Below are 20,764 nucleotides of genomic sequence, written 5' to 3' on the forward strand. Positions count from 1 at the left end.
TTTACTATTACTCTCCATCACTAATAATAATACTACACTCCTCTTAATTAAACACAAAACGGATTTTCTTGAATGAATATTAAGAAATAAAAGTATGACAGTTTATTGGAGAAACGAATTGACATTAGAAAGAAAGAATTCCGGAATTACATTCTTTATTAATGTAAATGAATGAAAAAAAAAACGTGAATATTATAACGGACGTTCTAATGTAAAAATGAATAAACTCCATTAAAAATTGAGAAATCCACAATATATTTGTGAGAGAAAAATTTTGAAATATTATTAAAAGTTTGTTAATGAAATTGAAATACGAAAAAATATTACAAACTTCAGATTGTTTCATATATTCCTTTTAAAAAATTTTATATCAGGATAATATATTAATAAACGACATATATCATGATTTTTCTAAATCTAAAGAATTTTAATATCAATAGATTATATTTATTTTATTTTAATAATTTTTTCCGATTCAAATTTTTCAAATAAAATGTTAACAAGTGGGTTTTTTAAACATTTGAGATTACTTTTGCATTCTAATTCATATTTTTTATTAAAAAAAGGCATATGAAAACAAAAAAATAATATTTTTCGAACATCAAAAATAAAAAGTATATTTAATTCAAATAAAAAACGGCTTTTCGTTCCACAATTTTAGATTAAAAATTTTGAAAAACCATTTCTCACCTATTTTATACCCTAGTAAAAACGGTACGCCGATTTACTTTCTAAAAAAAGGGTTTCATGCTTGCACCAATGCCCTTTTCCTTTTTTATTGGTTCAATTAATTCACAATAAACCACTTTAAACCACTTAGTTCTAAAGATAAATTGATACCTACAGTAAACTTCTTCCAGATCTAATTACTGTAGAAGATACCCTACATCCAGTAAAGATAATGACATTTATAAACTTACTAATGTAGCAATATACGCTATAATTACTTCTAAATTGAAGTTGGAACTTACAGAAGTTTGTGGGTCTCTCACGATAGTGCTTTTATACGAATAGCAGGCTCTTCAATCAATTTTGGTTCGGCTCTTAACATAAATTTACCCAAGCAATTTACTCTATGTGTCAAACTTCGATGTAATCCACGAAGTTTCTCGAGTTTAGGTACACTTGAAGTAACATCGATATTTTCATGAACTGGTTAATATTCCATATTTGATCTGTTGGAATTGAATGTTTTCAATTATAGAATTTACACTATAAAAATTTGTGTACATAATATAGCTAGAATTGAATTATTTTTTTATCTTGGAGTTCCCTACACGCGTGAGAAAAAATTCGATTAAGGCGATTGCAAATTACTTGCAAAAAACTGAATACGAAATTTTTTCTAGTAAAATCTTAAAACTAATCGTGGTAGCTTCAAAATGAAATAAAATATCTATCTAACCACTTGTTTACTTTGTTTACCAATAGTGGTAATTAGAGGTAACTATATATCTAACCTTATAAAACATTATCAAATTATCAATATTAATGTCCCGAGTGCATGTCAAATTGTCGATAATTTAATTTTTATGAGAAATTATGAGAAAAATTTAATTTAAAATAAACAATAATTGTTCCTTTTCTTAAAATATAAAATTAAAACCAAATGATGTTTATTAATCCTAGACGAAAATTTGGCACTAGTGCAAATTATCGATAATTTGCACTAGTGCAGTATTATCGCTGAAATTTGATCGTTGCTAGGTAAACATAAAATATTACAGCTTTTTGGTTGGCTTAAATTTTTCGAAGGAAATAGTCAAATACATCCCCTTTAACCATAAACAAGAACCTGAAAATTGACACTACAAGTGACAAAGCGACAAGGTCAGAGTCAGCGAGACGTGGCTAGTGCGCTGAACATGAGTTAGTCTGCTGTTTCCAGAATTTACCGTCGTAAGCCTGGTAACTTTCAATGAAAATACTATTTCGAAAGGAAAATGTACAGATCGGAGAGATATCACCGATTTATTGTTAGCACATCGCTCAGAAATTGGGCCTTCACTGGTGTACAGCTGTAACAATAGCTCAAAGAACGCGAGGAGTGTCTGTCAGTGACTGAACAGTCAGAAAAAGACTCAAGGCAGCTAGTCTTGAGCCGAAAATGCCAGCTACTGACCCCAAATTAACCCCAGCCCACCCAAGGACTTTACTGTTATAACCTTTGCTTAAGATTCCTTTTCGTCTGATTTTTTTGCTTTTCCAAAAAAAAAATGAATCAATAACCAAATAGATCACTCATTACACTGGCCGACAAGATTTTCGTAACATAGGCGAGACCTTTATTTTTAAAATGGATGTACCCGTCCAATAATAGAAAAAATATTTAGTAAGCCCTAACACGTACCACTTTTCAATAGCTTAATTATTCCTGTTCACATTAGCATGTAGGTAATTTTATAAAGGGGCGGTTAATATCGGTAAATTTTATGGCCGAAAAAATACCTAAACTGTATTAATCAGAATAATAAATATAAAAATAACATTAAAAATTAGTATTCTGTTAAGTTTCATAATAAGTGGTTCTCTGTTCAAGGTGCAAAAAGAGATTATAAAGACGAAAATGTCGAGTCAAACGCGCCGTAATTGCAAAACTTCTCCTCACAAATTTTGCCATATTTGGAGAGAATTTGTGGTGAAATCGCAAGCCAGACCATTTTCCGAAAATGTGAAAAAAGTCCATTTCAAATATTTTGGTACTTTAATTGAAGACCAAGACAAGCAGTGGGCCCCTCACGCGTGCTGTGTTAGTTGTATCGTGTCATTGGTACAGTCGATGAATGGGAAGAGAAAAAACATGCTTTTTGCAATTCCAATGGTATGGCGGGAACCTACTAACCATTTTTACGACTGCTATTTTTGTCTAACAAAGACTGAAGGTTATTCTAAGAAAGGAAAGCACAAGATCGAGTATCCAAATTTCCCGTTTGCTATACGATCTGTTCTCCTTAACAAAGATTTACCAGCCCTTAGATCCCCATTTTAGATCCCAAAATCATAAAATGCGTTACAAATGAGACACATCAAATCAGGTGAGATACACAGTAGTTCATTTAAATCGCATGCCGATGTTTTCTATAATTATAGGAATACAGTCGAAACTCAATTAACCGGACTATTTGTTATCGTTTGGGATTCGGATAATCGAATATATAAAGAAAAGCGGGCTTTGTGAATCTTAATGATAGGAATATTTATTAATAAATAATTATATTATTAATCAAAAAGAATAATAAGTTTAATTTGGTTCCAAATTTTTGGTAGTTCGTTCAATTGTAGTAAACTCACAGAATCACTCTCTGTTTGTTTTTCAAACCATTTGAGCGCTGTTTCTAGAACCTAAAGTGCTTCATCATGAGATAGTCCTACATCATTTTCCACATCTAAATTTTCTTCTGTTTCGACATCCGACATAATCTGAAAGCCTTGATCACAAGTGATCCACTCTTTGATATCATCATCATCACAATCCTTGCATATTTGTATCCTTTACTTTAGCTCATTCATATCCTACCTAATAAAATTATCCGTATTGGTTATTGAGTTTTCATTCTCCCGATTAAGTACTATGTTCCAAGCCTTGTTTAAAGATTTCCTTTCAATCAAATCTCATATAACAACATTCATTTCATTAAAAACTGATAAAACGATTTTTACATCATCTTCATCAACAGATAACAACATACGTAAAAGTTGTTTTCTATAAAGTCGTTTCAATGTTTCAATAATACTTTGATACATTGATTGTAGCAAGGATGCAAAAATTTTACTTTAAACTTTCCATTTCCTCAACAATTCAATCGAAGGATGGGTTGGCGCATTATCCTGTAAAAGTAGTACATTACCTTGCTTGCCAATTCCGTTTTGGTTTTTTATTTTACTTCAGGATAAAAGTGTTTTCATACCAGTCAATGAATATTTCAAAGTTTGTAATTGGATTCAGTCTAACGATTAAAAAGTGAAATAATCGAACTGAAAAATGACTTGTACAAATATTGTATATCTCACAAACGTCCAATATGGATAACTAAATAAATAGCATACGTTGTAGAGTTGAATATCGTTTCTTGAAATTTATCAATCAATTCACTTTATTGACTCTTGAATATAACAGACTATGTATTAAAAGATAATGTTATGTGAAACTGAAAAAACATGTGTTAGTAAATATCCGTGATTGCAGAGTACGGTAAATAACATCGATTCCAGTTGTTTATTTATGGAAATAAAATAAACAATGATGGGCTGATAACCTTAGTGAAGTTAGAAAAAAAAAGTTTTTATTGATAAGATACATGTAGAATCGTATATCGCGACATACTACTCTTAATTTCTAAAAATTCAAAATGTGATTATTTACGTTTTTTCGACAGAAAATTTATTTCTAAACAAATAATTGAACAACCTTGAGAACAAAATTTAAATTTATTGCTGCAGATCATATTTTTAATTTCAATAAAAACTAATTTACAGCGATGCTAATATTTTTGTGAAGTATTAATAATTTTCCGTTCCAAACAAAGTAATTTTATTTTAATGTTCGCTCCAGTTAATATTGACGAATATAGTAATTAAAAACTTGATCGAATTTGTGTTATTTCCGATACAATGGATTCACATTCAAACTTTTATCGGTTTACTAACCTTTGACTCCCTTGTATTGCAAATTGATAACTTTTTACGATGTTTATACTGTACGTTCATAAAGTAACGTAACATGCTATAATTTGTTTAGGGGATTGTCCAAAATATGTACAGTTTTTGATCTGTTGTTGGTTGTGTCTCTCTGTTAACGTTTCGCAAGCAGGAAAGTGTAGCATTGGAGAATAATGGTTTAAGGGATTGTCTAAAATATGTACAGTTTTTGGTCTGTTGTTGGTTGTCTCTCACTGTTAAAGTTTCGCCATCAGGAGAGTGTGACATTGGAGAATAATGATTTAAGGCATTGTCCAATATATATACAGTTTTGGGTCTGTTGTTGGTTATCTCTCACTGTTAAAGTTTCGTCAGCAGAAGAGTGTGGCATTGGAAAAAAATGATTTAAGGGAGTGTCCAATATGTGTACAATTTTTGGTCTGTTGTTGGTTGCCTCTCACTGTTAAAGTTTCGCCGGCAAGAGAGTGTGAAAAACCAACATAACTACGTCCTCCTACCTTCCACACTATTTAATGACGCCCTCTCCTATTTCTCACTTGTACGAACTTAAGCGAGACGTTAGAGATTCACTCTTCCTCGGGACATCCAAACGAACGGATCTAAACGGCCAAAAGACCATATATATGAAGAAGCAATTAAGTTATTAAATTAATTTAATTAGATATGTTTCAACTGAGTTTTTTCACACTAATCAAATCTATTATCAAAAACTACTCCATACAACGGATTTTTGTCTCCTATCTTCTGCCTTGTCTTCGATGACCTAATAGTTAACTAAACAAGGCAGACTTGCACGCAGGCCTATATTGACGATTTGATTATTTTTTATCCGGGAAAGGACGGCGAAGTCATATGTCAAAGACCCAAAAAACCGAGCTCCTTCTTCTTACCAAGAGGCTTATCGCTTGCATACTTTAGAATGGTGAAATATTTAGAGGTCACTATGGATCCAAAACTGCTCTTGTACGAACATGTGTACATCAAAATATCGTTTATCGGTTTCCTAACCTTTCACTCCCCTTATTGTAAATTGATAACTTTTTACTATATTAATAGAGTATATTCATAAATTACCGTAACATGTTACTTTATGCGGTTTAGATCAATGTTTTGTAAATGGTTCATAATCGGTAGGGTTTTATCCTAGAATGTTTTGGACTTCCTCCATAACATGCTACTATTGAGATTTTTCTTCTTCTACAGTCATACACGAAAGGTTGGCATCTTTAGGAGTAGCGACCAGTTTAACTTTTCGTGTTGGCGACACGTCAAGAGCAATAATAACCTAATATTCTTTCATCTTCGATATCTACCTTTTCATCTTCAGTTTCCACTGCATAAGCTTATCACAGCTGATGTTAAGTCCTCATTGAAAATCTTGAATACAGTCTGAACAATCATGGTTGAAATAGTCTTTGATGAAATTGAAAACTGTCATCTTCATTTCTTGCAATCTTGTCTTGAGCGTATGCTAGAGCTAATCTTTTGGGGTGTAAAATCCATAGAGACTTGCTTTGAACAATTTGAACGCTTTGAACAATCATTGTACCAAGTTTCGAAACAATTGGCCAAAACCAATTTCCTTTCTCCCAGGGTACTTTCGGATACTTCAAATAGTTTTGAGGTTTCGTGCTCATTGCAACTTTCAATCAACCTACTCCAAACTATCATTGTGCTAAATTTCAAAGAAATTGGCCAAAACCAAGTGTTTTCCTTCCAGGATGCTTTCGGAAACTTCGGGGATAGTTTTGACGGGGCTGGAGGACTTTGAGGTTTCGTTCTCATTGAGACTTCTAATCAACCCGCTTCAAACTATCATTGTGCCAAGCTTCAGACAAATTGGCCGAGACCCAACCTTAAAACGAGCATAGCGAATTTTAAATTTACCATAATTTCAAACTAAAATTTTGATGTTGGAGTAAGTAAATAAATGGACTACATCTCCTAGATTTAGAACAATATGTTCTATGAGCTGTTTCCATAATACTAATTTCAAAATTCAATAAATTTGTTCATTATTGGCTAGTGGTTAATAATGAACAAACTATTAACCACTACCAACGCAGAAGAGGTGTATCTAAACTTCACGGTTGGCTATGACTAGTAGTTCAAAAAACATTGATATTCAAATCGTAACTTGCTGTCAGTATTGTTACGAACAAGTTCGCAAAAAGGTTCAATAGGCCGATCCTGTCCAGATACAATGGAATTTTGAAAATTCGGTGAATTTGAGATTATGCCAACACGAGAGGTTGACATCTTCAGGAGCAGCGATCAGTTTAACTTTTCGTGTTGGCGACACGTCAAGAGCAATAATAACCTAATATTCTTTCATCTTCGATATCTACCTTTTCATCTTCAGCTTCCACTGCATAAGCTATCCACAGCTGATGATAAGTCCTCATTGAAAATCTTGAATACAGTCTGAACAATCATGGTTGAAATAGTCTTTGATAATATTGAAAACTGTCTTTTTCATTTTTAGCAATCTTGTCTTGAACGTATACTAGAACAAGTTAACAAAATGGTTCACTAGGCCGATCCTGTCCAGCAACAACAATGGAATTTTAAAAAATCGGCGAATCCGCTTTTGATGTTTATTTATATATAATTTTTTAGCAGCAGGCGGTTTATTTACAGTATTTCTTCTAAATAATTTCTAGAAAAGTCTATTTACTTATTTTTTTTTGTTTCTTTTTGTTCTAGAACCCTGTAGAATTTTATTTAGATATATAAATGATTAGTGTGAATACAGTTAGTTTTAAATAAATCGTAGTGAAAAGAAAATAATCGCAGAAATTTTTAAAGTGATATATGTAAATTATTATATGTAGGTTAGTGTATTGTATATTGTGTAAATAAATTAAAACGTAAAAGACAGTTTGTCACGACTAATATAATAACATTTATATAATAATATTCGTAATAAACAATTTATAAATAGATAATTTCTAGAAGCGAATCTTTATATGATAGAATATATCGCGAGAGCTTCAATTCAAAACAAATAATTAATAAATAATGTAGAAGATGATTGACGGATTACATATCAACAATAACATCCCTCAATCGTGTTTACATTCTTCATATCCATTAAATTGGAAATTTATGAGGTTGATCTCAACAAAACACTGTTGGTTATAAATAAATCCATTATCATTCAATAAGTGCTGGTTTAATTAAAACTCTAGCAGTTATTGCCCATTAACATCGTTTGTGACTTTTATGTGGTTAAAGCTCAAAGGTTATCCATTGTGGCATTCGAATTTTAAAACTCTCACTATTATTAACTGATGATAAATTTATGAAAATGATGCATTTCATTCATGGAGGTATATAATGACTTAATTGCTTTTTAAACTTTTTATGGTCTTCTAAGAGCGTACATAAAATTAAAATTAGTTTTCTTAAAAACAAATTATGTGTGTTATTTCATAAACATTTAATTCAATCATCATGGATACAAGTTCAGTGGCTTTCAAGAGTTAACGACGAACGGCTTGTCAAAACTATAAGTAAGTACATCTAATTAACTTTCATAATAAATTTTTCATATTAGTACATTTTATCTATGACTGTTCTATAATTTACCCATTATACTTCTGTTGCTCGACATTAATAAAGCTCATTAATCCCGGCCGTGATTAATAAATCATTGTATTATTTTGCAATAAAATGGTTTTCAAAATTCGTGAAACACTTTCCAATTCAGTTCTGTAGGTACACATGAAACAATTTGGATTTTCCCAGACCAGATTCGAACCTGGAACCCGCAGTAAAAGGCACGGAACAACACTGAGCCATCAGCGACGTAAAATGTGCATGTAGTATATCTGTTTCTTAACAAAATACGTTTTTCGAAACAATTTATAAATCTAAGTAGCTTTTGAAACGAAATATTTCAAAATTATTGTTTCTATGAGTAGATTTCCCAGTTTCTTGATATTGTATGTTAAATTGTGTTGAAAAACCAACTAAAAATGGATTAACAAAATAAAAATGACTTCTTAACAGGTTAAGTTCCGACTTCTCCGATCGGAGTGCACTGGCATCAATCAACGACGCCCACAACTCCGATCGGAGTAATGTGTATGCTTAATTTTCATGTACCAATATGCAGTAGTTTTATGCTAACCAAACTGCAGTGGTGAGAACTGAAACCGGCGCACATAGATCGTTTTTCAGGATTTAGGCGGCAAAATTAATTTATGTGATATTTATATTACAAAATAGTTACATAAAAAGAATTCTGTGCTTGGAATAACTTATCGAAATTATTTGTTGGTGCACGGTGGTTAGGCGCACCTACTTGGGATTTTTTATCCAAAAATATTTTATTCGAGATCGTAGTTGATTTCAAAGTGTTTTTTAATATTATATTGACTATTTCCTTCGAAAAATTTAAGCCAACCAAAAAGCTGTAATATTTTATGTTTACCTAGCAACGATCAAATTTCAGCGATAATACTGCACTAGTGCAAATTATCGATAATTTGCACTAGTGCCAAATTTTCGTCTAGGATTAATAAACATCATTTGGTTTTAATTTTATATTTTAAGAAAAGGAACAATTATTGTTTATTTTAAATTAAATTTTTCTCAGGAAATAGTCTGCCAAAATGCCCTCTCGTGCATGTCAAATTGTCTCATAATTTCCTTAAAATTAAATTATCGACAATTTGACATGCACTCGGGACATTGATATTGAAAATACATATGACATACTCACGGCTTTCCCCAAGGAGGGACAGCTGTCTACGTTTTAGTAATATTTTCAGGTATGTATTATTAAATAAAACAAAGTTTATTTTGTTCTAGTAAGTAAGTAAATATATTATATTATTAAAAGGATCTTTACATTCGTTATACAATATTAAAGTTACATAAGCTAAATAGATAATCACTAAAAATAATCAATCATACATTGGAGACTTATTCATCTACATTTAAATTTTCGCCGCTTTCATCAATTTCCATTGGTCGGTTTGGCTCAGCAGAAATTATTAGATGCATTTTCTCAGGCAAAAATAATTTTGAAGCGGTTTTTTTGGTCTTTCTCATGGAACTAATGAATGGTTCGGCTGTTAATAGTAACCTACGATAAATAGGTTGCATTGTTCCGTCGAAAACTTGCGAGCAAAGTTTAGGCGATAAGACCTAAAACGTTTATTGCGGGCCTCAGCAGCTTCTTCCGAAAGTTGCCTTATCGGTAACAACGAATTTTCTATTATTGAAGCTCCATCAATTAAGACCTTATGCATCGTTGGAGTCATATGACGCCAGCCATATAGTTTCGCAGTTTCCATGGCGTATTTATCATATTTTGCTAGGTCAATCTTATGGCCACCGCTTGATATGGCTTCTAATATCACTTTTAATCTAATAATCAAGTCATAACTTATCCCAGTGATTTCTGCAGCCAATTCAGGGTTCTCGAAGAATCTTCTGCTGGTATTTCCATCGTTTGTGTTTCCGAAGTTACTTTTTGGCATATCGACTAAGAGAACTGTCTCCTCTCTAAATCTTTGCTGAATATCAAGTTTCTTCTGCTTTTCTAGATTTTTTTCTTCTTCGGTTCGTCTCTCGCGATATTTTTTCACGGGCAATTTATATGCTAAATGCAGCACACTTTCGAATATCCGGATTCTTGCATGTAATACGGAAAGGCCAAATTCAAGAGCTTCAGGACATACATCATTTTTTTTGTTAAATTCTTCAGTTTTTCTTCTCTTTTTTCTTTCGCTAGATTCGGTAAAAGATTTGGTAGGTCGTCCTGGCCTTTGATGCGTGTCTACGGGGATCTCAAATGTTCCTTCCAACCAAGAATTATTGGCCGCCAAAAAGTTTTCAAGTATTCTATGCGGCCGAGACCATCTCTTTATCAAATCACATTTAAAATACGAAAACTTCTTTTTTATCACATTTTTATGTTCTTCTGTGTCCCCGTAACACACGAGTAAATAATTTTCTAAATATTTAATTTTTCATTTATCGATAATGAATGTTGCTCGTTCATTTTAGAGGTATTTACGAGTCAACATTTTCACCCCCGAGCAACCAGGTGAACCTATAACAATAAAAAAATAATATTAACACAAAAACATAAAATTCGATTTTTTCCTATTTTTGTCAAAAAAATTTCAAACTCGTTTATTTTTAAAACTAGCAACTGATTTTAAGCAGTTTTCTTTATAAGACTTTATACTATATAATGAAATCAAAAATGTAACTCGGAAAGGTGCGGAAGTAAAGTTTTTTTTTCGATTGAAATTGAAAAATAAAGAAAAAACATTTCTAAAAAAGGTTATTATTGATGGCTCATTAAGTCATTTATTGACAATTTCATATTAATTTAATAAAGGCTTGCCTGTATTATTGGTATCCATCACTTAAACAAGCAAATATGACACGACACATAAAATATTCACCGAAAAAAATGATATACGAAATGGGCGTCAAGAACTTTCACGTGCAGTAAGTAAGACAATCAAGTTTCGACTAGTAATGCAGCGCGCTCGCGCAGTCTAGAGATGTGGGTGGGGTTGGCTATTGTTCGTCAAGTAGTCTACTATTCCAGGAAAAAAATTGTTTGTCATTAGTCGATTATTGGAATTTCGACTTACGGCCGCCTAATTCCTAGAAATCTACGTATGTGCGGCGTCACAGAACCATCAAAAGAGGCGTGCGACAGGGATACGTGTTGTCTCCTCAACTCTTCAATATATATTCAGAAAAAGTCTTTGCCAGAGCGTTAGATGAAGTAAGAGAAAGTGTTGAAATCAATGGAAAAATTCTTATTAATATATGGTACGCTGATGACAGGGTCTTAATTACAGACAGTCAATAGGATCTCCAAGCACTCTTAGATCACATAAAAATTATAGGAGAAGATTATGGCCTTGACATTAACATCAAAAAGACCAAAACCCTGATTGTTTCCAGAACATCCAACCATCCTCCGATGTCTATCAACTTAAATGCTGGCATCATCGAATATGTCGAGAAATTTAAATATCTGGGGTGTTGAATAATAAAAGATATAGACCCAGATATAGAAATAAGATCACGCATCGACCTCAAAATCTGGTACCGGATGGTGAAAAGCTATGTATATAGCACCATATACGGAACGGAAGATTGAACCTTTAAGGTGAACACACTAAGGCGTTTGGATAGTTTCGAAATGTGGATCTTTCGGAGGATCCTGAGAATTCCCTGGACCGCTCATATCAGAAGAAATAATGCAAATAATAGGCACCGACAGGGAACTTATAGAATTAATAAAAACTCGAAAAACCTCGTATCTGGGACAAATATGTAGAAATAACAAATACAGACTTTTGCAACTTCTGATTGAAGGAAAAATTGAGGGAAAACATGGTCATGGCTGAAGAATATTCGCGAGTGGATCTTCAAAATTACTTCATTTTCTGAATCGATTTTATCTGTATATAAATCTTCAACGCTATGAATCTAGGCGCGGTTTCAGTTTTTCAGTGCGGAGGGGTTTGTCACAAATTAAAATAAAAGAAAGACAGAAAGAAAGTAAAGAAAAAGTTAAGCCGTGATCAGAACTTTCTATACTTTTTTCGACATTACAGTACAAATTCCAATCTTCTCTTTGAATATTTTGGAAATCTGTCTATTATTGCTCCAACGGCAACATAAATGTCTCTAAGAGAATATTTGAAAAGTCTAATCCCATGGATGTTTGAAGCCAATTTTTAACCACCATAAAGCTTTGTTACTTGAAGCGACAATTACTGGTTATCGGAATATTGAATGCAAAAATTCTCTTTTTTATAATATTGATTTTAATATTATTTTGGAAGTAAAGTTTTCTAATTTAAAATATCTGTTAAACACATTTTAACCGTGTCAAAGAATATATTTGGATATTTCCTAAAATAGAGGAAAAAAAAAGGTTTTCGAGCACACGACATAGATATTTATAAAGATCTTAACTTTAAATGAAATGGTTAAATTAATTTCGTTCCTCTGCACTAAATCTAAAACCATTAAAGAAGAAATCTTTGGCATTTTCTTTTAACTATATCCACCCACTACTTCAATTGTATGAATTTCTGTTCCATAGTGAATGTTCATGAGAGCCAAACCATTAAGTCTGTTTTCACTTGTAGGGTTTCGTAAATAGTTTTTCAGTCTCCTTAGGCTCGAAAAAGAACTTTCTGAGTTAGCAATGGATACAGGAATGGTGGCCAAAATTTGTAGTAATGTGTAAATATTAGGATAAAGGTTTTTATCGCACATATCTAGGCATTCCTAACTAGATTTTGAGATACCTGTCATCACTTTTCCATATTTCAAGTTGTTGTTGCTTTTGGGAAGCAGTGACGAGTACATAGAAATTGCTTCTTCAATTTCAGAACTGGCAGTAAAATTTGAAAGTAGCACATCAGATAATGCTGATACTACTTTACGATGTTTGGTAAACCTTTCAACCAATTGTTGAATTGTATGATTAAGAAATGGAAGGAGCAAATTAATTTTGTAATACGTGCATACATCCAATACATGAATGTTCGGTCTATTTAATTGTTTTCCGACGACACGTGGCATTCGCATTATACCACCATATAACAAAATTTTTTCTTGATTTATCTACTGTTGTAAAAGATGAGGTAACAGGCAAGCTGGCCTGTTGGAGACTAGATGTAGATTCGACAGTTCACGGTATCGAACAGGGCACCAACGACATGGCATCGATTTCGATATTCGAAATTGTAATTGAGGTCGAGGGCCCGCTTGTCATCGCAGTCTTCTTATCCGTATGCAAGGTAGCTGAAGCCTCGATAGCTAAATCCTAATTTGTTTCTTTATTAGAAACTTGACTACACCACTTTTTACAGTAGTCCATACCTTCAAGTTTATCACCCTTCCTTTTTTTCCCTCCATTTATCGACAGTAATAATGATTCACGTATCTATCCTTAACACGGTCACCGAACAGTACTGCATTAAAATTACACACATACACGGTATACTTAATTCTCTTCACTATTCGTTCACCACTTTTCACTTTTATTCGCTTGGTGTTCGCATGGGACAATACTGCCGTAAGCGCGATCACGCACAACTTATACAGCAGCCCAGTAGCCGTCCAGAAACTTCCACAAAGCTCCGATAATTCCGACCGAGGAGCGTGGCGAATAATCGAGAAACAACGCGTTTCCATACAAAACAAAATAGTTCGGTTACTGGACTAGAAATGGCGTTACTGTGAGCAACGTCCACTGCAACAGCGGTCTGTCTCTCGTCAAAAGATGGTGCTAGAAGTTACTATATATCTTCAGATGTGATAATTCAACTCTCTCCTCGTATTTTTTCGGTATTATATTAGGTAATATTTCGGGGGCGGGTTTGAGCCCCCAAAACTCTCCCCTTATCTACGCCCGTGGTATATTCAAATTATTCTGCATTTAGTTGCTTTCTACATATATTACACGAGATATTTTCACATCTGATGGTAATTTCTTCATTATCCTAATATTATTTATGTGTGCTGATAGCAATAAAATGTTATTTTATTGCGAATCCATAGAAGTTCTGCACGAAATAAAATTATTTCTTGCATAATTAGAATAGGCTCAATAATTAATTAATTTTCACCCAATAGGACCAAGGTTTTTAACAATATCTCGGCAACAAAACGACGCATTATTTTTTTGACGATGTATTCGTAACGAGATCACGCGGAATTTTTTCATATATTACACTTAATTAATGATTTTTAGCATAAGTGTGCTGGGGTCACGGAAGTATATATTACAATTAGTCACATCCTTATATTATAATAAGAAGACAATGAAAATGATATTCTGAAACGACTGATGGAACTGGAACATTAATGAGAAGCCCTTGATAATTTTTTGCAGCTTTATAACAATTTTTATGTCCTCATCTGTATAAGATTTTCAAAGCAAAACAAGTTTTAAATTTAAAAGACTTAATATATCTGACGAAAATCTGTCTTTCAGGTCAAAGATTGTATTTTCTAGAAGTAAACCACCCATTCAAATATTTTTAAATTTTTTTTTACTCTGTATATAATTTTTCAGCAAGTTTTCTATTCTCGAAATTTCCGGTTACAACCATACATTAAGGACTGAAGCTGCATCCAGCATTCGTTAGGGTGAATTTTACACCCATAATACGAGAAGCCTACTTTGATATTTCAGCACTGATAATCTAAAAATTCTTTGCAGTTTCGTAATATATTAGTTAATCATTCTTTTTCAATATTGTGAAAAATTTTTATACATTTTTTTATTAGAAAATTTCATAAAACAAAATTTGGAAATCAATTTCTGTACTGACAGATATAGTAAATAATAATACAAACATTGTATGTGTGTCAACATTGTCAACTGTCACTGTCATAGAAAATAAAATTATTTGTGTTGGTACCTGTATTCAAAACTTTATGATTGCAGCATAAAAAACTTATGTTTCACCTTAAAAATTATTTCGTGGGTTAACAACTTCTTTTTTAATTAGTGATGATTAACTTATCAGTTATAAATTGATTATAAATGGTTTAAATGACTCAAAATAAATTAGTTGAGGTTAAGTTGTTTATATCTTTCATATTTAATTAATGGTTTTGGAGTGAATAAATATTAGACAAAAACAATGTTATTTATAAGTAATTAGTTTTTTTTTCTATTTGCAGTCAGTTATGGATCTGCATACTAAGCAGAGACAATTTTCTGGGCAATTGTACAAGTACACAAATGTAATGAAAGGCTGGCAATATAGATATTTTTTAGTAGACGCAAACGCAGGTCTTTTACATTATTATCTTTGTGAAGGAGAAAAACCAGATGGAACAATACCTAGAGGATCCGTTCATTTAGCTGGAGCAGTGATTTGTCCAAGTGATGAGGATTCTAAAACATTCACAGTTAACTGTGCTTCAGGTGATATGTTAAAATTAAGAGCAACAGATGCTAGGGCAAGACAGGAATGGGTTAATGGTTTAAGAGCTGTGGCTGAATCACATACAAAGGTTAGTAAATATTCAATGAATTTAAGAGAAAAATTTTGGATAGGTATTTTAGGACAAAATAAATTTAGATACTAAAAGTAGACTTTTTGATATGTTAAAGTTCTTAAATCATCTTGATTTTAGGTCTCTTCTGATTAGAAATTAGTTTTTCTTTTTAAAGATGTTTTTGATGTCTTCAAAAAAAAAATTAATTTTCAATCAGGAGAGACCTAAAGTCAAGACAATTATTAATAAATGTAACAAGACTTTATTCCTCAGAAATTTAATCATATTCAAATAAAAACTATCTCTTTCACTTCTAATTTAATCTGATGAGTAGACTTTGTGTTTTGTTGTTTTAATGTTGGAAATGGAAGAAATTATTTTGTTACATTGCACCTCTGCTCAAATAGTGTCGTAAATCAAAAAATTTAAAAATCTCTTCCATTGAACCATCGGTGCTAGAAAACTCAAAAATTTCATCTTAAATAATGTCATATGAATTAGTTGCTATTGTAGTAATATTGTCAGCTTTTGAGTTATCATCTAAAAAGTGAAAATCGAAGCTAGAATATATTTTAAATGCTTATTCAATAGATTGCTTTTTGACTTATGGCACTATTTGAGCAGAGGTGTGATATGTAAATTTATCAATATTATCAAAATATTGACTTAGCTAGAAAATAAAAAATGCCAAACAGGGCATTTGAATGTGCTCTGAATGTTTTACCTTTGGTAGACTATTTTTATCCTCACCTATAAATAAGCTACCAGCTTTTCACATTGTTCGTATCATTTGTATGATGAGCAATACCTATTAATATAATGTGTTCTTCAATTGATCTGTTAATGAAATGCATTGTTGTGAGATGTAAGATTTTTATACTTGTAGGCTATAAGTGCCAACAGTCCTCCGTTACCTCCTAGGGAACAATTAGCAGTATTAGATGCTCTTGGATGCGTAAGATCACAATTACAGCAAACTGAACAAGCAGATTCAGCTCTTTGCAGATCTATCGAATCTGCTGGTGAGTACAACAAATCTAACAATATACAAATTTCATTCAATTTTCAATTGCGAACAGATTTTTTGTTAACATTAGTCTCATTGGTTCTTGCTAATCATTATTGCTATTTCAAGTATTATAAAGTTTTACTGTATTTATTGAAATATTGAGCAAGTCTTATGTTACAAATTTTTTTAACAGGAAGCAAATATTTCATCGATCCAAACTTGCTGCTACTAAAAGCTACATCGGCGGCGTCTTTGCATTGCCTTACGCAATGTATGAATATCCTACAGAGGAATCAACATGCTCAACAGTCAAGAACAGGGTTTGTTATAGATGATGATTAATATACTCTTCTTAGGCAATGTCTCGATGTATTCAGATGTGTACTTGGTATACCTAGATGTTGCTTAAAATAAGTAGAGAAACAATAGACTCGCTGTGGTAATGTTGTACCTGGGTAGCTAGATATTGAAAGAACAACACTGTTAGTTTACAATTAATTAGTATCTACCCTGTTTCTAACACTGTAAATCATATAAACTACACTCCATTAACTTCATGATGCTTATTTCATTTCTATAATTGCAAAAGATTGTTAAAATCTAGCATTTCCCGTACTTCTTTTATACCTAAAAAATTTTTAGCACTTTTTCACATTTTTTTACTTGTGACTTGTTTAAAGTTTCTATGCCTGAAAAATTACTTGTAAGCAGTCCTTGTAAGGCTATATTCATCTTCAACGGGATAATTCCAATGAGGTTTTTCCATTGAAACTGTATAACTTTTTTTATGCTATAATTTAAACAAAGCATCATTATCACATGTTAAGTTTATTGAAAATTATTCCTTCATTCATATAATTGAAAATTTTCTGTTAAAAGTAGAACATCTTTGAACTCATCAGCTTTTAACGCAATCAATTGTAGCAAATTTTTTTTTCAATTTTTGCAAAGAAACTTTGAAAACTTAAAAATTTTATACACCTGGAACTTGTGTTAAAAGTGTTGAAAATATTTGAAAACTTCTTGGAAAAAATTGAATCCCTTAAAAATAACTTTCAACATATCAAGTATTTCAACGATCTACGAAGTTGGTTCGCCAAAAGAATGAATATAAATCGGACATTTGCCTAAACACCTTATTTTCTAATATTAATTACTAAAACCACCTATGAAATTGTAGATTGCTTTTCATTTTCATGAACTGAATATTATAAAATTATTTACATTAATTAGGATGGAAAGTGTTACATTTGATAAAATAATTAGAGAGTTGGACATTGCAAAACTGTGAATTTTGATAATACTAAATACAGTGAACGATAATATCTCAATATCTTGTACATATAAATCTCACTATCTGCTTACAATCTATCAATGTAAATTTAAAAAGAAAGTTACAATACTTTCCTTTCAACTGGATTTCAATTCTACTCCTGAACTACCCTAAATCACTGTAGTTTGATTAACATTGAAATTGATCAGTACCAAAAAAATTTGGGGAGGTGTTTGGTCAACAGTTTCATTATAAACCACTTTTATTTTTCTGGAAACTTGTATATGGGAATTTTGTAGGAAGCTTGTTTTAGTTTTAAATTGGATGGGTAATTAGTAACCCAGGCTAGTGTAATCTACACCAGCGATACCAACGTTTGCTGATGATACAGCCATTCTGGTTATTGGAAAATAACAAGAAGATACTGATATGGAATTACAAACATCCATATACCTGATTAACATCTGGACTAATAGATAAAGTATCAATTTGAACAAAAACAAATCTGCTCATGTTAACTTCAAGAACATACGAAAATAAAATATCATTAAAAAACTCCAAATAATTATACGGGATGCTCACAAATTGTGTAATTCACTTTTTTTATTTTTCAAATTGTAATCTATTTTTTTCCAAACACCGATGGATTCTATGCTAAAATATAAGGGTTCATGCTTACAAATTTTTTTAAAGAGTTAAGAATATTGTAACATACCGGGGTTTTAACTATCCATTCTAGAAATGAAGGTTGAAAACATTTTATTAATTTTTTATTAAAAAATCAACAATTTTCATTTTATAATAGAGACAATATTTGATCGAGAACACCAGAATAGATTCATAAATATTTAGTGAAATTTAAAATTAATATTTGGACTTACAAAACAAAAATGAACTTAGTCTGGAAAGTGGCTGAGCTATAAAAGCTATACTAATTGTAATTTTTTGCATTACTACAAAGTATCATAAAATGAAATTTATTGTTTTGTAAAAAGTAAAAGTCTTTATTGTTATACTAGATCACACAATATCTGTATCAATTTCCTCATCAACAATAATGTTTTCATCTTCATTATTGAGATCTTTTATTTCACTGTTGTGACCTTCGGCTTCTTGGTTTTCCAAATTTCTATAGCGTCTAGTGGTTTTTCCACCCTTGTCCAAAGTACTTTATTAGCAGCGTGGCAACATCGTTTATTTTTGCAGCATTAAGGCTAACCCTCTGGTTGATGGCTTTTGGGTTTATGTGAGACATATTAAATTTTGGTTTTGTGACAGATTTTGCTTGACAAGTTTCAGTTCGATAAAAGACTTTACCCTGTACCAGAATGTTTTTTTCTTGTTCTGTTTTAGCATAATCCTTTTTGATGGATTGAACTAGAAGTGCCACAAGTTTAGTTTTTTTTGCACTATTTCGGATTCAGAATTCCTTTGTTTAACCGGGACAGTGATTCCAACATGATGAATGGTTTCATGTTTCACTAGAACTTCTTCATGCTCTTCCGGCTTAAGAATAGTGTCCTTCTTTTTCAAATCTTTCTCAAACAATCCAAACAACCTGTGGAAAATGAGCATAAAGGGTAAACAATTCGCAGAGAATCATGGGTTGGCGGATTTGCCTTTGGACTTTGCGGATATTGCAACTAAATCTCAACTCAACTTCAAAATACACTAGGATATGGCGGGATTTGATACAAAATAACAGTTGTACTGAATACAGTATGGAAAAATCTATAAGAAACAATATCAAACCCAACTTCGAAAAAATATGAACTTTGCGGTTTTTGATTCTAGGACCTCATATATTATTCTACATAAAATGTTGACATTTTCTTCAATTCATCTTAGAACTCATCTTACATCCTGTGAAACTGTTCATCACTAATGTCTTGTTCACATTTCTTGTAGATGTGGTGGTGAATGACTTAGAAACATCTTTAGCATGTGCGACATTAAAATAATAAGTCTCAAGCTATCACATTTCTTGACTTTGTTTTTCTTGGGGGGGTGGATGGTAGGATGGGTGAAAACTGATGTCAGCCAATCTGGTGGAATGATTCCACTTTCATATATCTGGTTGAATAGTTTAATGATGTTCAAATTCTTCTCTTAGTTTTATAACTTCTGTGTGTATGTTATCAGGTCCAGAAGCTTTTCCAGCTTTGTAAGGTATACTTATAATTGTGTGAGGAGCCTATAGAAAGATGAAATTCGAAAATGGTAGAAATTGGAGATTGTGCCTTCTTGCTTAGGACGGCAGTTCACTATTTACAGTTTTGCAGAGTCGCTAATTTTTTTTTGTGTATAAGCAGATAGTGTAACATTCATCCTATTTTTTATGATGTAGTTTTAATTTTCCATTATTATGTAATTTGGTGATCAAATAACTATTTTTTATTACTATTAACAAAAATTTTAACAAATAATTATCAGACATGTGTGTCCATAATTACGATTTTTAGTTTGCATGATATAGAGTAACTACTTGAGGCTTTTCACAAAACTTCATTTCTTTTTTAACTAAAAAGTGCTGGTATTGCAAAATTTAAATCATCATTTAGTAGTTAAAATTTATAGGGATTATTATTTAATTTGTTTCTACTTTGGGTAAATACGAACACCACGTGAGGTAATACGAACAACATTATTAACGACAGGGATCACATTTATAAAAAACGTTGACTGATCATCGGTACAATCCATTTTTTGCACATGAAGCACATATGATCATAGTTCCAGAAGTACCTGGCCCAACAAGGATAACATAAAAATTTTGGAGCCATTTTTTTCAAGTCTGAGGAGTGTAAATC

The 20,764-nt window shown here is 31.8% G+C and overlaps 1 protein-coding gene across 2 annotated transcripts in view; it reads left to right on the top strand.

Moving 5' to 3' along the window:
• The first annotated feature begins 8,036 nt into the window (after positions 1 to 8,036).
• Positions 8,037 to 20,764, top strand: part of LOC130448689 (oxysterol-binding protein-related protein 11) — a 32,009-nt gene continuing 19,281 nt past the window's right edge. The window contains exons 1-4 of one of the 2 annotated variants that reach the window (XM_056786164.1): positions 8,037 to 8,174; positions 15,352 to 15,687; positions 16,559 to 16,694; positions 16,875 to 17,001. In XM_056786164.1, the coding sequence (XP_056642142.1) occupies positions 15,358 to 15,687; positions 16,559 to 16,694; positions 16,875 to 17,001 (593 nt within the window). In that variant the 5' untranslated portion in view covers positions 8,037 to 8,174; positions 15,352 to 15,357. Of the gene's footprint in view, positions 8,175 to 15,051; positions 15,245 to 15,351; positions 15,688 to 16,558; positions 16,695 to 16,874; positions 17,002 to 20,764 lie in introns of those variants that run through there. The other variant, XM_056786163.1, reaches the window with a different exon arrangement.

This window comes from Diorhabda sublineata, chromosome 9, assembly GCF_026230105.1.
Source record: "Diorhabda sublineata isolate icDioSubl1.1 chromosome 9, icDioSubl1.1, whole genome shotgun sequence".
Lineage (NCBI taxonomy): Eukaryota > Metazoa > Arthropoda > Insecta > Coleoptera > Chrysomelidae > Diorhabda > Diorhabda sublineata.